The following is a 16,991-nucleotide window of genomic DNA, read 5'->3' as shown; positions in this document are numbered from 1 at the left end:
GAAAAAGGCATATGAAAAACACTAGACAGAATAAAATATAGAAAGGAAAGTTACCCACTTCAGTTTCAAATGAATGAACAACAGTGTGTTGTGTTTTCAGTTGAATTGATGGTTCCTTGAAGCCTGCTAGCACAAACTTTTGTGTTTTTGCTGCCAACAGCTGAGACTTTTTTCAAGTCTCCGAAGAGAAGACTGAAGATTGGTCAGGAATTAATTGAGTTCTACATCATCTTTCTGTGGCATCATGGGCAACAATTTGAATATCTGTAAATCATGCAGTAAGAAACATTGCATAATACTTTGCATTTCACAGGATTGTTTCCAAAATTACAACATTGGCCGCCAGCCTACATTGTCCTGGTCACTAACATTAAAACATCTGTATAGCCTCATACATGTACCAACAAGTTTTTCTTGTGATCAGTAGTCATCTTCATCTCTTGATCCAAAGAACCTCCTGACAACAGCCGCCATAGCACCAATAAACACAAAGAATACAAGAGTTTCAAACCCACCTCCAATGCCAACGGCAACACTAGGACCTGGTGCAAAGAATGAAAATGGAGACCAGCCCCAGCCACCGTAGAATGGTACACCGTAGCCATACCCATATCCACCAACTAAAGGAGGGGCCACTGGTGGATTGACATATATATTGGTCCTTCACAAAAATAACCGAAACTAAATCAATAATAAGCAACATGAATAATTATAATATTTCATTTTAGAGGGTTTAACACAAAGCTGTAATCAGAACAAAGAAGGAAAGCAGATTCCAGTGACACGTTCAATAGCTTTTTCTTTCTGCTTTGGTTCGTGTAAGAAATATGCCTTTACGTAGCAGCCTCACTTGATGAAACATGTAGTGTCTGGAACAGCAACGTAAGAAAATGCTTTCTTTTCTTTCTTCAGACATTCATTTTCCTTTCCCCTTCTTCAACATACTTCACATTTTGTGTCTCTGATTCAATTCTTTCATTAATCTGTTCTATTTCTTTGGCTTTCTCTTCCCATTCTGAGCCTGTATGAAACCTTAGTTTCACAAATGGGACACAAAGAACATGACAACAACCAGCTTTTAATTAACTGCTTTATATGATAACTTTTCTTTATCCCCAAAACAGATTGCTCCAAGTTCCTTCACCTTGATATTCTCATTCTATCAGGATTTCAGCATCTTTGAGTACCAATTCATCTTTGCAGCAGGGCTGCACTTGGCTAACCCCACATCTCACAGTACTGGTTGCAAAATGCCTGGACTCTGCCCTTTTCTCTTTAATTTTTTCCTTATTGCTCTAGACTAGAGAAAGGTGTCCTGCCCTAGTTTATTTCTCTCATATTACTGTAACTTATTTCAGAATTACTAATCACACATTCAAGCTTTGTTCAGTAGGTTACAATATTCAAGATAATGCAACTATCTGAATACAGGCATCATGCACCAAGAGCATTTTACCATGACAGGTGATCAAATGTCACTCAACCAGTTCCACAAATCACATGACTAACGAAGCATGTCCCCTAAGCTTTCTACAATGGAATGTAAATTTAAAATTCATAAGTTCAAATTTGACTGGGAAACTTCAATTTGAAAGTCGTAGATGATTAAGTTCAAATCCATCCCTTTGGGATGGGGGTCCCATTGATATAAAAAAAAGCTTCCTAATGTGAGCATGCAGGCCCTTCCTACGGTGCATTCAGGAGTTAAAATGGTTCTGCTGGGTGGATTTATCCTATCAATCCTTGCTTTGTGCATGCAAGATGACTTCCCTTCACTGAAGTAGCAGTCTTTTTAACTCCATCGTGCTGCATTTCCAGCAATGAACACCTCATAAAATGTTATACTTGTAAAATGTCAGAGGGGTATCTGCACCAGCATTTTAGTGTCTCAATTTGTTCAAAGATGGCACATCTAATTTTTCCTTCCTTTTCTTGGTCCAATGGTGCACTTACGAAATGAAGATAATGAACCCATCCCAGCTCAACTCTGATTGATTTACTTCGGTTGTTTTGAACAACACCAAGAATCTAATCTAGTTGGTAAGAGTACCAATTAAGAGTTTAGACTCCAATGTTCCATGCATGCAAATCCCGACCAAAATCATGACTGAGTACGGATCTCCTAAATTATGTGATCTATGGCATCTCCAAACCAGACTGGCCACCAATTATTGAAATGAATGTCTTGAATGAGGTTGAACTGACAACAGATTTCACAGCCAAAATTAACACAAGACCACACCGAGATTTAATTCATAATTGTTGAGTTCTCTCTAGGTAACCAAAATACCAATAACATCACAACAATCAAATAAAAAGGAAAACTATATATATCCAGCAGCCTTGTTTTACTGGTTAATTAATCACAGACTAAAAACAAATTATAACTGAAAAAAAGAGGCAAAAATTAAAGCTGTATGGATACGTTACCTCGAATTATTGTTGATTCTAGGAGCTGACCGAGGAGCTGATGACCGGAAGGCTTGACCACCAACTCTGCCACCAGACTTGGCAGCTGATGCATCACCAACAGACCCCACTGCAAGCACCCCAGCAGCTAGTGTCACCACGGCAAACTTTGCCAATTGGTCCACAGTTTTCCTGTAAGAACAAATGCCCAAAAAACAATCTTTAGCCTCTCTCGCACACACGCAAAGAGAGCATGATCGCAAATAAGGAATAAAAGAAAGTCGCTGAGATCAAACAAAACCAAGTTTAGCAGTTACCTGCTGCTGCAAGAATCTTTTTGGTCATCTCGGGAGTAGTTGCATGAGACAATGGGAACCGAGTTCAAGAAATTCGTTTTGGGTTTGTGGAGTAATGGAGTGATGAGGGCGTTGGTTAGGAAGCTCTGTTGAAATGATGCTATAGCCATGGACATGGTGTACAAGTAAGTATATGACTACTCTGGTGTCGTGTGAAATTCTTTTCGGTTCTTCCTTGTGTTGTTTCCTCGCAAGGGAAGGACCATTCTTTTCTTGTGTCCAAGCTCCACATACATGGTCGCAGATTTTATCCATTTCATGATTGGGAACATGCCACGTGGTGCTATAGCAATGGCTGCTAGAGCTTCCATCGAAGTTTCCAAAAATGGCTGCCACCCCATTTCTTGTTTCCAAAATAAAATTAAAATAATATTTTATGAATTCAGACATTGGATTAATATTTTTAAGAAATTACTTTCTTTAAATATATGAAGTTAACGTGAAGGATGTGTTCTTAAGATTATTAGTTTGTAAATTGTCACAAATTCTCTTTTTTAATAGAATAAAGAATGCAATTACCCAATCTTATTGTTATTTATTTTTTTGAAGAGGAACCAATTAAATACATTATAACTTACCTTTCATATATAACAATCATATGGTATTATCCTCCTAAATATATATTTTTTCAAACTCGCCTGTGTAGCTCATATTAAAGCATAGTCTTTTTTTTTATCTATTCAAAAATAAATAAATAAAAACATTATCATGCCAACTGGATTTGGACCAGGCCTATGTTAGACCCGGATAATCTTTGCCTAGGCCTAATTATTCGGGCTGTGGCTAAACACCTCTCTCAAGCTGGGTTTCAGACTCTTTTTAAAAGAAAGAAAAAAAAAGAAAGGTAGAAAAAAATTTGTTGAGGATTAAATTAAAAAAATAAAGTTGGATGACCTAAATGAATAAAAATTAAAATCGAGAGACCAGGGATGGAAATTTCACGCTGAATAGAGCTAAGAATAGTATTTTTTGAAAGGATGAACATGGTAAAAGGCAATCCTCCTTAGTTTTCCTTCTCAAAGAACCCATAGTTTTTCTAAATTTAATTTTTCATCTATGATGGCTAATCAAATGCTGATAATAATTAGAATTAATGCTTCAACCTTTTAGCTTTCAAAATTCACTATAAAAAAACGGTGTGCGTGAAGAAAACGTTTCTAACTTGAAGTTTTAGATTTTTACATTCTCTTCCTCAACTTATATTTTTAGTTTTCTCTTCTCATTTTAAGTTTTGATTTTCCTTCCAAATCTAAATTTTATGTTCATCTTGTTGAGAGATATTTGAGTTTCATATTCTTTAGTTCAAATACCTTTTTTAAAAGTGTATCTAAACTAATGTGGAGTTATTGAAATCTTGGGAGATATATTGCAAATATTTTAATTGTACAAGTGAGAAGCAATAAAGTTTTAAGGACAAATGATTTATCTTTGACAACAACAAAAATTTAATTACTTTAAAGTGTTTCAACAAACATCTTTTTTTTTTGTTTTTAACTTGAACATAGATTTTTTTTATTACTAGTATGTATTCTAGAACTTAGAATTAATATAAATTGCAAGTTTGATTATACACTTAGTAAATATGTTATAATTCTATTATTATTCTTATGTTGTAAATGTTTGCCATTAGTTATGGTTTTACATGCTTATAGTTTTAAATTTGTATGAACAACTTTTCTTGAAAACATTCTTATGTTTAGCATGACTCGTTATAATAAACTAAAAATCATTCATCACTAGTCTAATATACTTTGAATCTACAATCTTAAGGCTTTATTTTTTATATTCAACTTTGTTTAATTTATCTTGTAAGAAAATATTAATAATGAAAATAATATTATATATTAATTGTGAAAGAGGTTTCTAGCATCTTTAAAATTTATTTTATAATTTAACTTCCTTTATTTAGCTACATTATCATATATAGTTTTAATTTTATTTCTATATGCTTTAATATATAACCTTTTGGTTTCTTATGATTTTTCTTTTATTTAATTTTAGAAGGTTTCCATGTCTCTTCGTTTTAAAGTTATAGTTTATCTTCTAAAATTGTTTTTCCATGCAATTTAGATGGTTTGATGCATGCCATATATCTTATTGATTTATATTTTTCAATAAATGAATCATTGATTTGTTTATGATAGTTTATGTTATCTTGCTTTTATACTCTATAAGTTGACATCAAAGTTATCTGATCGATTTTGTTCATATATATGAAAAGTTAGTGTGGTGAATAGATATAATTTAAAAAATTCTATCTAAGAAGTCTGCGTTTTAAGTGAGACCATTTGTAACCCCTCAAATATTTCTTGAGAACTATTTAGTAAGAATATATATATTTTTGGTAAGAAAATATATTATTCACTTTGAATATAAGGATAAAAAATCCTACAAAAATATTAGTATCCAAAATATTTTTCAGGGTAATAATTTATTATTATTCACTTTTAATATAAGGATAAAAAACTTATATTTGGGGTCAACATCCAAAATATTATTGGGAGTATTACAACTCGTTCACTTCTAATATAAGGATAAAAATTACAAGGAATTTTATCTGAAATATTATTTGGATTAATACAATAGCCAAAATTTCAAGGGTATCTTGAAAAAAACCTCAATAATAATTGAGGATATTAAAACCTGTGTTCCATGGTATAAGAGTGATGGATATCTGAAATACCAAAGAGAAAAAAGAAAAAAAAATAAAAATCACAAAAAATATTGGGATTTTTTGCTATGGTTCATTTGTAGACCTGCCTTTTTAGACACCTTTTAGACCAAGTTTTTTATTTAAGAAACTAGGGTTTACTCATCATAACAATCTCATCATAGATTTATTGATAGGAATAGAAATACAATCAGACCATAACAACCATAAAAAAAAGAAAATGTAGGTTACCTCAGGTAATGCGTACTAGGGGTGTTAATCTTTAAAGACCAGGTAGGGTTCCTAATAATCATAACACTAGGTGACAACTCCTTATCCAACCAAAAACCTCTTAACCCGCCTGGGAAAGATTGTCACGATGTAGCATTCTTGTGAAGGACATGATGACAACTCCACTTAGGACCCTTAGAATAGGCTTTGTTTTGTTTGTTTATGCTTTGTGAAGATTGATGTTTGTTTATTTTTCAACTATGAATGTTTTACTTTGTTTAAGAGCTTTAACATGCATTCTCTTTATATCTTGTCATGCATAATATATTGGATATGAATGAAAGACACTCATGCATCACTAATATTATTTGTGAGGGAACACACTATAAAGCTTTAGGTTAAGTGGGGGACTAGTAATTTATCTTATGACTTGAGTCAATGTTTAAGTTTGTGTAAACCCTAAATATTCGACGAATGCTTAGATTGGTAATGATTGGTACATGTGCCATCTTATTGCCTACTAAACCCCTATATTGTCTTCACGAGGGTGATCATTAACATAATAAGAGACCTTTTTTAGAGATCAAGTAGTAAACCTACCCTTTATCTCACATGAAAGAACTAGAACCTGCTTTTAAGATGTATGCTCCATAATACCTATTTTGCATCAAGCCTGAGCCTAACCGTAAAACATCTTGAATTACAGGACTTGTGAATGATAAAAAAGTCACCATTGCTAAATTTACCACTGTAGAATATGGGTAAAATTCTGAATTATTACAATTGTCAAAACGAGACTACATTAGATGAGATGCAAGGAAACTACCATTGATCAACAACCTAAACTGTATTGTGAATAAGGAGAAGAAATTGATGGCTCGTGTTTAGAATATTGATGAGGTTGCATTTTTTTACCTTTGGCTAGAGATGTGGTTGAAGAGAAAGACTGATGTATCTTTTCTTTTTCTTGTATTCCTTTTCCAAAATAATGAAATGAACTTTTCAATATTAATGAAAAGGGCTTTAACCCACTTTTTATAAAATTTGTCTCTTAGTAAATGTGATTGAAGCAACGACTTGAGTAAAATTACTCTTGACAGAAATGTAACAAAAGAATTCATGCATGTTATGCAAACAAAACGGTTCTCATCAATCATTCTTAGAAAGACTAAATCCATATCTAATATACATTGGCATATGCATCATGATCATGTATTTAATATTGCATTCGCTTATAAATTATCATATGCATTACATATTGTGAAACATAAATCCCCCATCTAAAGTCTACTACACCTAACTGAGAGAAAGAATTAAGAACAAAGAGAGAGCTCATTTGGAATCACATTATCAGAGAAAGCTAAAATTTATAACAAATGATGTTTCTTGAATGACGTTTCTTGTATTCCTTTTCCAAATATAATGAAATGAACTTTTCAATATTAATGAAAAAGGGCTTTAACCTACTTTTTATAAAATTTATCTCTTAGTAAGTGCAATTGAAGCAATGACTTGAGTAAAATTACTCTTGATAGAAATGTGACAAAAGAATTCATGCCTGTTATGCAAACAAAACGATTCTCATCAATCATTCTTAGAAAGACTAATCCATATCTAATATACATTGACATATGCATCATGATCATGCATTTAATATTGCATTCGCTTATAAATTATCACATGCATTACATATTGTGAAACATAGATCCCCCACCTAAAGTCTACTACACCTAACCGAGAGAAAGAATTAAGAACAAAGAGAGAGCTCATTTGGAATCACATTATCAGAAAGAGCTAAAATTTATAACGAATGACGTTTCTTGAATGACCAATCTACTCAAGTAACTCTTAAGGTCCAAGAATGGGGAGGGAACGTTTGCACAGCCTCATGTGGAAGCACCACCAGCTCATGTTCCTCATACACCTCAAAACTTAAGGGCAAATTCAGTAACTGAGTAGCATTTTGTCCCCATCACTCTCGTCTAGTTAGCTTAAACTTTGGTTACTATGGATTTGATAGCTTAAGAACCCTCTAATGATAGATCTACTAGTCCTATGAACTACAATAAATGGATTACTCTAGAAGAGAGATTAAGAATAATTGAAGGAAGTGATTTGTTTGACCCTATATGAGCTGCTAAGTATACTTGGTGTCAAACATTGTGGTGTTGAAGGGATTCAGAGTGTCAAACTTCATCAAGTATACCGAACTAGAATGCCCAAACACCCATCTCCGGTTGTACTGCAATAAGATAACTAAAGTGATCTACAATGAGAAAATGCTAATCTATTTATTTTAGGATAGTCTCACAAGGCTAGCCCTGAGTTGGTATGTGAGACTGGAAAATACCAGGATTAAGAAATGAAAAGATTTGACAGATGTCTTTCTAAAGCTGTACAAATTCAATATAAAAATTGCCTTGATAGAACTAGCATGATGACCATGAAAAAAGGAAGTCAAGAGTCAGTAAAGGCATATGTGCAAAGATGGAGAGATGAAACCATAAATGTTTAACCTTCTTTGATAGAAACGAATATGATGACTTTGTTTGCCAATACCTTCAAATCCTCTTATTATGAACATTTGATGGGTAGCTTGTCTAAACATTTCTATGATTCTATACATATTACTAGAAGAATAGAGCAAGGGATTATTAGTTATTTAAATGATTATATTTGAATGTTGTACTTTTTAGGACATTTTCACTCACGCTAGGCATAATCTTATCTTATCTCACTTTTGTTAATATAGACTAAGGATGTTGTGTATATCTTGGGATTGTAATGTATTCATTGAACTTTGGATTATCAATTGTACAAATATAATTGATGCTTTTCACATTTGTATTCCTATAAATTCACGTACCCATGTTGATTTCTATTTTCTTTTAAAACTCTCATAATTGCTAGTGTAATATCATATGAATTAATGTGATTTGATAAGTATATTTGATCTAATTCAGATTCAAGATTATTGGATTTAAAATTGAGAATGTGAATAGAAGTAAAACAGATTTTAGTCAATAATTTAGAATTTATAGGTATAAGAGAGACTTTGCTGGAATTTCAGCAATAAATTATAGGAGAGCTTAAAAAGAAAAATTTGTTGAATTTACGGTTAAGTATACCTTATTTGTCATCAAATTAAAACGTGTATTTAAAAGCTGTTGCATTGGTTTGTCATTACAGCGAGTCTTGTTATAGCAGACTTACAAAGAAGAAAAAACATACAGCAAAGCAAAAAAACATGAACACTAGAAGTTATTAAGCAGAAGAAAAATAAGATTAACCTTGAAAAAACTGGGACAAGGTGGCATTACAAGGCTCTTCATGGAGCAATAAGTAGGGGAACAGTGCCCTTTTTCTTCCAGAGTTGAAAACACAAAAACAAAAAGTACAAGATACTAGAATTATATAAATAGCATTTCTCCCCCGTCTAGAGAAGTTCTCAACTATTCAGGTCTATATCTGCTTTTCTCGAGGGTTTGTCATTGAACTTCAGGCCTTTCCTTCTCAGGTAGCGAAGTTATTTCAGGATTTTTACACTGTATAATGTTGCTGGATGGTATCGATATCCAAACCCTTGAGTTTAACAACCGATTCAACATGCCCCTTAAGTGTGTGAAGCTCCCGGAGCCTATTCATGATAGAGAAATTCTCTTAGTAAGCTGATTAACGACTGAAAACTTCAAGACCGAATCGATTTAGATTATATATCAAGCAATAAAACATTACAATATTCTATACCAGTGATACAAACAAAAATCAAAAGACTAATGCCATACCTTGCAACCTCTGCTCGTCTCTTAGCCTGCTCAGCGATTTCAGACAACTCCCTATAGCCGCTCTTTTCATTGAAGACACCAGCAGTCTCTGGTGGTTGAAGCCCATGCAAGGTCCTTTGTGCAAGAGCCCATTGAGCTTCTCTCTCCTCTTTACCATAATCTTTCTTCGTGGTAAAGGCGGTCTGTCACAAGAGGAAAAATTGTGTGCCACATTTCAGTTCCAACTACTAAATACATGTTCAGGTACCTGGAAAGATCAGTGTTCGGGAAAAATAATGTACCTTGTTCTCTAGCAAATTGAGCCAAGCCTTTCCACTTAGGATGTAGCGGATGGCAAACTTCATAATATCAAGTGGGAAATAGAAAACAATACTGTAAATCCAGATGACACCAGCCCAACCCCAGCCAATTCCCTTGATCCTTGCAAAACCCCAGTTGGCATAAACGGCAATCACAGTTGCAACCTGAAGAAAACCGTGTTCGTTAGATTATTTCTGAAGGAATTCTTCACCTCCAAACCACATCAAGGAGGAAGCAAATATTACCAGCTGTGCAATCATGAAAGCAGACACCAGTAGCAGACCAGGTCGTTCAATAAAGGACCAGCTGCGAGAACGAGTCACGAAAATGAGAGCTTGGCTCACAATACTAACTTGAAGGTATAAAGCACCCATCATTTCTTCATCATTTTTCCTTAACGATCTGACACCAAATTTTTCCTGCATGTGTGGAACGTGAAAATGCTTATTGGTATCCACCAAACAGCACTATTCTGCAACTCAATATAAGTTTGCAAGTCAAAATGTGGCGTCTGTTACCGAAAAGAAATCAGTATCATGCACTGCCCAGAAGAATATCACAGTCATCAATGCCAGGTAACCACCAAGTACGATTCCAGTGGCAAATATCTCTTTTAGTTTCCAGCTATCAGGTAAGGGTGATGGCTTAACTCTATCCTTTGAGATCGTCATAATTGTACCTACGAAACAAGGTAAGTCAATACTCAAAACTACCATGCCGTCCGTCTTGGCCTACATAAAAAATAATTATAATTTTAAAACCATGGTCATCACTACTCACCATCATTTAGGATGGCAATAATCAAAACCATGAAAGGAGAGAAGTCGTATTTCCATATCAGAGCAATAAGCATGAACCCAAACTGCCAAATTCGAATTTAATGTCAGAAAGGAGTAGTGCCGTGTTTATAATAGAAAACCACATTTATACGTTCTAATGAAACTGCTAGTGGTTACTTACCACAATACGGATTGTGATGGAAACTGCATAGATCTGCAATAGTGAAGGTATTATAAGCCATTAATTGTTAAAATGGAAATAGAATTTAAAGGGAAGAAAACTTGTGAGCTTGGTCAAGAACATAAGAAGCATGCAACTAACAGTGTAGTTCTTCATCCTTTGGAAAATAGCTCTACTGGTCAGCACAGCACTTATAATGACACTCAATCCAGGCTCTGTTAGAACAATGTCAGACGCACTTCTTGCAGCATCTGTAGCATCAGCAACAGCAATTCCAATATCTGCCTTCTTCAATGCAGGTGCATCATTAACACCATCACCAGTCATTCCGACAATGTGCTTCCTTTCTTGCAATTTCTTCACGATTTCATATTTGTGCTCTATAAAGAAAATGGATTTAGTTAGATCAAATAATCTATCTAACCGAATCGACACCCACGGGTGCCGAATATTTTTGTCATAGGTGGCATAACGAAAGCACCCACCTGGAAACACGCCAGCAAACCCATCTGCCCTCTCAATCAACTCTTCAACAGGAAGAGTAGCTATGCTTGCATCCTTATCCTGACCAAGTAAAGAAGCTGAAGGGTACATGTTTGTTCCCATTCCAAGCCTTCGTCCTGTCTCCTTTGCAATAGCAAGCTGATCACCTGGATATTAAAATCACGATAAAGGAAGCAACAACATAAAAAAGTAAATAATCACCATTGCATTCACTAAAGAGATTATCAAATAACAAAAAATTACCAGTAATCATCTTGACATTTACGCCGAGATTGAGAGCTCTACGGATGGTCTCAGCACTGTCATGTCTTGGAGGATCGAAGAGGTTCAACAAGCCAACAAACTCCCATGGACCACCCGGACTTTCCTTACTTTTCTCAGGCACTTGCTGCATCCAAACCACAGTACCAGTAATAAGAGGATATTTTTGCCAAAAATAATGAAGGGAAAGCAAAGGAACGCTGCAGAATATCAATGCAAGGCATTAAAACCTGTCTAGCAACAGCCAATGACCGAAGCCCTCTTTCAGCAAACTTATCAATACAAGAATGAACCTTCTTCTTAACATCTTCCCTGCAATTGCATAGGGCGAGGATCTATTCACAGAAAAAATTAGTTTGAACAAGATAACTAATCTTTTTCGAGTGTTACACCAAAAGGTGGTATGAAATCTAAAGTAGCAACAAGTTACCTGCTCAGGGGCACCTTTACTTGCTCTATGCCAGTTTCCAGCAGCATCAATGTAGGTTAAAGCAGTCCTCTTGTCCACAGGATTGAATGGAAGGAAGTGCACCTCTCTTATACCAGCCCTTGCCTGCATCCATATACATGAGATAAAGGCTCGCGTTCATTACTTGATGCATGTCTTAAAATATGCAAAGCAGGCATTGTACCTCCTTTGGATCAGCAAGCATTCCAACCATGGCAGCATCAATGGCATCTTGATTTTCAACTCTAGAGGCCCTGGCAGCAAGCAGGATGACATAATCTTTTTCCACACCCTTTGCAAAAACCTCAATCAAGTTTTTGTCAATGCTCAGTTTGTTGAGGGTTAGAGTCCCAGTTTTGTCACTGCAGAGTACATCCATACCTGCCATCTCTTCAATGGCAGTCATACGCTTAGTGATGGCACCTTGTTGGGACAGCTTGTGGGATCCAATAGCCATCGTCACCGACAAGACCGTTGGCATAGCAATGGGGATGCCTCCAATCAAGAGAACCAAAAGATTGTCAATTCCATCTCTGTACTTGCGGTGCTGAATCGGGTACATGACTATGATCTCAATAACCATTCCAACTGCTATGGAACAAATACAGAAGTTCCCAATAGCAGTAAGAACCTTTTGGAAGTGGCCAACTTGGTTGGTGTTGTCCACCAGATGCGCAGCCTTTCCGAAGAAGGTGTGAACACCAGTAGCAATAACAACAGCCTCAATCTCTCCTTGTTTACAAGTGGAGCCTGAGAAAACTTCATCGCCTGGATGCTTAGTTACTGGAAGTGACTCCCCGGTGAGAGCAGATTGATCAACCTTTAAAGGATCACCCTCAAGGAGACGGGCATCAGCAGGAATGATATCTCCCAATTTGACACTAATGATGTCTCCGGGAACCAGAATTGCAGCATCCTCCTCATTCCACTTTCCATCCCTAAGAACCTACACCAGCATGGAATGAAAATAAAGTATAAAATTAATTATAATTAGTTAATTTAATTTTTAAGCAAGTGTTTAACCACTTTTTTATTCTTCTCTTTTTCTATCATAATGGTAGTATGCCAGCATCTAACATTTATCATCAGTAGATTATGTTGTTTCTTCTTATTTACTTGTAACGAAGCTAGCATGGCATAAGTGCTTCTTATTTAATTTCTTCTTAAAACAAATTACCTTGGTTTTAGGAGCCAGGCCAGCCATAAGTGCAGCAGCAGCATTTCCCGCATTGTTTTCTTCAATGAAACTAATGGTAGAGTTGATCACAAGCAAGCAGACGATACCAACAAAGTCTTGCCAATCTGGGGGCCTTCCATCGCCATTCGCCAATGCAATTGCCATAATAGCTGCAGCTTCCATAACCCATGATAGAGGATTCCACATGAACCCCAAGAACTTGAGAAATTTGCTTTCCTGTTCATTGAAATACTTGTCATTAGTCCACAAATCAGCAAACAACATAACATAATAACTTCCATGTACATGCCAAGGTATCATTAGGGACCTTTTTCTCTTCCAATTTGTTGGGGCCAAAGATTTGAAGCCGGTTGGCTCCTTCCTCCGAGGTCAAACCTGCTTTTGTACATTTCAATTGCTCAAACACTTCCTCAACCGGAATCTTTTCCTGTTAACAAAAACCAATTTCACAACACTGCAATTATTAGTATCCCCGGTGACCCGATATTAAATCTTGAATTTCACTTTTTAACCATTGTATTTTTATAACAATTTGGATTAACTTTTGTACCTAGTAATTATTTCAATCGAGAAATGACCGTTAAAACAACCCTATTATTTTACAGCGAGTATCATTTTTTCAAGTCTTGGAATTACAAAAGACACCGAGAAAAGGTTGCTCTCACATAAGGAACAGCCCCCACTTTGTGCGATTCCGATTGGTACGTGAACGGAAGCGCAGCACGAATCTCTCAAATAGAAGATGTAAGGTCTATGGTGCAAATTCCAAGAAAAGAAGGGTCAAACTTGTCAAATCAACAGAATCATTAAATATTTGATGAATCCAAGAAATAAACCCAGTGGTCATAGTGTCAGTACGGTTTGAACGTGAGAGAGAGACTAAAAATTCCACGGGAAAAGGTAAAGGACCACGGACAGGTACTAAAAAATCCAAAAGGCTGAGAGATGCTTTTTCTTTGTTTAGGGATCTTTAATTGATAACAAATATAAAAAAACACAGCCACCTCATTTTTATCTTTCTTTCTTTCTTTAGTTGTCTTCACATGTGAGAAAAAATACCCAAAAATACGATAGCTAGTTTGATTCAACAATCGAAAGAAGGATTTCAAAGAAGATACTAAATGAAAAGAGTTCTAACACGAGGTTGAAAATATTTCCATCTTGATCTGAACATAACTGGAAATGGGGCGAAACTAGGATTCTATTCAGCTATATATGATATCATCATAGAGATCTCAACAATCACATGCACAGCAAAAGTACCATTCAATGTTTTTTTTAGCAAATAGCAGCAGCAGAAAATGTAAACAACATAAAGAGAAAGTAGTGCTGAGGAAAAAAAACACCATACTAGATCAACGTTCTCATTCTTGATCTCCTCGAGACTAAAGGCCTTTGCCATCTTTCCACTCTAGCCCCCGGAAACCACAGCGCAGAGCCAAAAATCTCTCCCTCTCTCTCAATCGGTTTTTGGTAACAAGATTATGTATAAAACTCAATATGGAAGAAGAAGAGGAAGAGAAATGAAGGTAAAGGCCATTCAATGAGACCTTGCCTATCCCAAGAAAAGGGCCAGAGATCAAGAGAGTGTGTGCAGAGATAATTAAGACGAGGCTTCTTTCAAGCCCCTCTAACCTCTCCTTTTATAGACGTCGAATGGACATGTTTTTACTTCCTCCCCCTCTTTCTTAACCCCTACAAAGGTAGGACCCACGTTCACAATTAGGTTGTAGGAGTGGTTTTAAGGATCTCTCTCTCTCTCTCTCTCTCTCTCTTCTAAGCGGTGACTTGTCGAGGTTGGTTGTGTTGTCTTGGGATTCCAAAACCTGTCCTTTCCTGGGGGAATGTAATCTGGACATTGTAGAGTGCTACTTTACTAGGTTACCTGAAACGTTAAGATTCTCAGCATTTATTCTCATGAACAAATAGAATTTCCTTTATAATAATTTGATATTCATTCACTTTAATAAGGGTTACTAAGATCATCAATCATCTTCTTCCACAAATCTTGCTGTTGTTGCTGGCATGCATGTCCTTCGCTGATTCTTAAAAACAAACAAAAAAGATTAATTTTTGAATAATCTTGATAGATGGAATGAAATAAACATGATCTTAGGAGTTTATGCCTTGACCAAGTGATTTTTAAATCATCATTTGTTACTCAAAGAATTAATATATTAATTAATTAATTTTAACAAATTCACAGCGACACCAAGCTCCAACGGGACAAAACTAACCGAGAGTGTTTTGAAAATGTATGTTAACCTGTGTTTTAAAAATAATTAATTTTTTTTTGCTAAAAAATAATATGTTTTCTATATTTTGGATTTTTTTTGATGTACTGATCTCAAAAATAATTTTTTAAAAATTAAAAAACATCATTTTGATGCATTTCGGCATGAAAAGTACTTTGAAAAGCAACTGCAACCATACTCCTAAACAGGCCTTCGAAGTTAAATTAACACATTCTCGAGTTAAAACTTGAATATGAATTCTGGCAGTAAAATAAAGGTCTCAGGATTAGATTTTGAGTTAAAATATCAAATTTTGAAGAGATACTGTGAATCTACAATTCATTATTTCTAAACTATATGTGAAATGTATATTACGGATTTTATTTACTTTAATATACCCACTTCCTTTATTTGTTTAAAATGACTAATTCAAAGAGATTTATTTTTGTTTCATTCAAAAAGAGAGAAATGCTTAAATAATTATGGACAATACACACGAATTGAAATAAATAGCCTTCTTTGTTATGATGAATGGAGGAAGATTTTAAACTTATTTTAACAAGTGTATGTGGTTAGTCTCATAAATAAACCCTACATTAATATTAGATTTATATTCAACTCTTTATGCGATAAGCTTAATTGGTAGCTATGTATCTGTGTGTATAGATCGATGATTTCAAATACGCAGAAAAATACTATAATATAGGGTTTTTATCTAGATTTACTTTTGTACTGTTCTAGCTTCTTCTTTTATTATTATTACTATTATTATTAGAGCCTTAATGATTGAACCCTTTGTTTTTTTATTTTATTTTTTAAAAGTCCCTCGATATTGATATCGTTAATCAACATGTATACATGACACATTTTATCATAGAAGATATCTTGATGAATTAAAAGATAAAAATATAAAATAAAAAGTGGTTACCTTATAGTAACTAAAAAATTTAATTGAACTTCAAAGTTCTAGATATAGAGCACTATAATAAAGATAAACATCATCTTAAAACATCTCATCTAAGATAATTTGCATCATAATTGTTTCTAATGATAAAAATACATATGTGCTCTTGTGAAATTGGCCTAAATTGGTATATTTATATTTGGTAAAATGCTAGTAACTTTATATAAGTAATTTGGAAATTGAGCCTCGCTACAAGGCCTAATTCTCACTTTAAATAACATGAGATTTGAATCCAAGATAATGAAAAACAACAAATTAGGTTTTGAGCCTGTTTCTTGGGATATGTTCAAAATGGGTCAAATTACCAAAATTCATACTCAATAGGCCTTTTAAGGTTATGTTGACCCAATCTAATTTCACTTGCAATGATGATACAATAACCTAGTTACATAAAAAAAAAATACAAAAATATGAACACTTGGTATTAACAAAAAAAAAATATTTACAAACAATGATAATTTTTTTATAAAAAAAATTGTTACCACGAGAGTGACTCCACCAGTACGATCATGATTTCTTGTATGAAAAAAATTGAATAAAAAAATGGACCTTTAAACTCAACTCGATTTCACTTACAATGATGGAACAATATCCTGTTAACTTAAAAAAAAATCCAAAAATACATATACATTGGCATCAACCAAAAAAATATATTTACAAATAAAGATAATTTTTTTAAAAAAATATTGTC

General features: G+C 34.5%; 2 protein-coding genes across 3 annotated transcripts; both read right to left on the bottom strand.

Annotated features, from left to right (window-relative positions):
* Window positions 1-274: 274 nt before the first annotated feature.
* On the bottom strand, window positions 275-2,994 carry LOC133688130 (uncharacterized). The gene is made up of 3 exons (XM_062107519.1): window positions 2,727-2,994; window positions 2,431-2,601; window positions 275-661 (listed from the first exon to the last, which is right to left on the bottom strand). Exons 1-3 carry the CDS (start codon window positions 2,879-2,881, stop codon window positions 421-423), a joined length of 567 nt encoding a protein of 188 aa, XP_061963503.1. The 5' UTR covers window positions 2,882-2,994; the 3' UTR covers window positions 275-420.
* A 5,913-nt stretch (window positions 2,995-8,907) lies between these two features.
* LOC133688425 (plasma membrane ATPase 4-like) lies at window positions 8,908-14,808 on the bottom strand. 2 transcript variants are annotated; one of them, XM_062107906.1, is made up of 16 exons: window positions 14,454-14,805; window positions 13,410-13,529; window positions 13,082-13,318; window positions 12,089-12,850; window positions 11,887-12,009; window positions 11,687-11,791; window positions 11,439-11,583; window positions 11,177-11,341; window positions 10,833-11,071; window positions 10,692-10,724; window positions 10,512-10,593; window positions 10,250-10,410; window positions 9,977-10,150; window positions 9,713-9,895; window positions 9,432-9,613; window positions 8,908-9,283 (listed from the first exon to the last, which is right to left on the bottom strand). In XM_062107906.1, the coding sequence occupies exons 1-16, from the start codon at window positions 14,502-14,504 to the stop codon at window positions 9,187-9,189; spliced, it is 2,859 nt and encodes a 952-aa protein (XP_061963890.1). In that variant the 5' UTR covers window positions 14,505-14,805; the 3' UTR covers window positions 8,908-9,186. The 2 variants fall into 2 exon arrangements, with proteins under 2 accessions (XP_061963890.1, XP_061963889.1); XM_062107905.1 differs by having other exon boundaries at window positions 10,833-11,341; window positions 14,454-14,808.
* Window positions 14,809-16,991: the final 2,183 nt, after the last annotated feature.

Source organism: Populus nigra, chromosome 3 (assembly GCF_951802175.1).
Source record: "Populus nigra chromosome 3, ddPopNigr1.1, whole genome shotgun sequence".
Classification (NCBI taxonomy): domain Eukaryota; kingdom Viridiplantae; phylum Streptophyta; class Magnoliopsida; order Malpighiales; family Salicaceae; genus Populus; species Populus nigra.
Note: the sequence above shows the minus strand (reverse complement) of the source record. Positions and strands in the feature narration are given on the sequence as shown.

Bases quoted from the DNA above. Each gene is read 5' to 3' on its own strand.
- LOC133688425 (XM_062107905.1), bottom strand. From the start codon at position 14,504: ATGGCAAAGGCCTTTAGTCTCGAGGAGATCAAGAATGAGAACGTTGAT. The intron at 13,319-13,409 runs GTCCCTAATGAT...TTCAATGAACAG, and splicing joins ACAAATTGGAAGAGAAAAAG to GAAAGCAAATTTCTCAAGTT. The intron at 11,792-11,886 runs GTAACTTGTTGC...TTCTGTGAATAG, and splicing joins GTAAAGGTGCCCCTGAGCAG to ATCCTCGCCCTATGCAATTG.
- LOC133688130 (XM_062107519.1), bottom strand. From the start codon at position 2,881: ATGTCCATGGCTATAGCATCATTTCAACAGAGCTTCCTAACCAACGCC. The intron at 2,602-2,726 runs GTAACTGCTAAA...TTGTTCTTACAG, and splicing joins AAAGATTCTTGCAGCAGCAG to GAAAACTGTGGACCAATTGG. The intron at 662-2,430 runs GTAACGTATCCA...ATTTTTGTGAAG, and splicing joins AGAATCAACAATAATTCGAG to GACCAATATATATGTCAATC.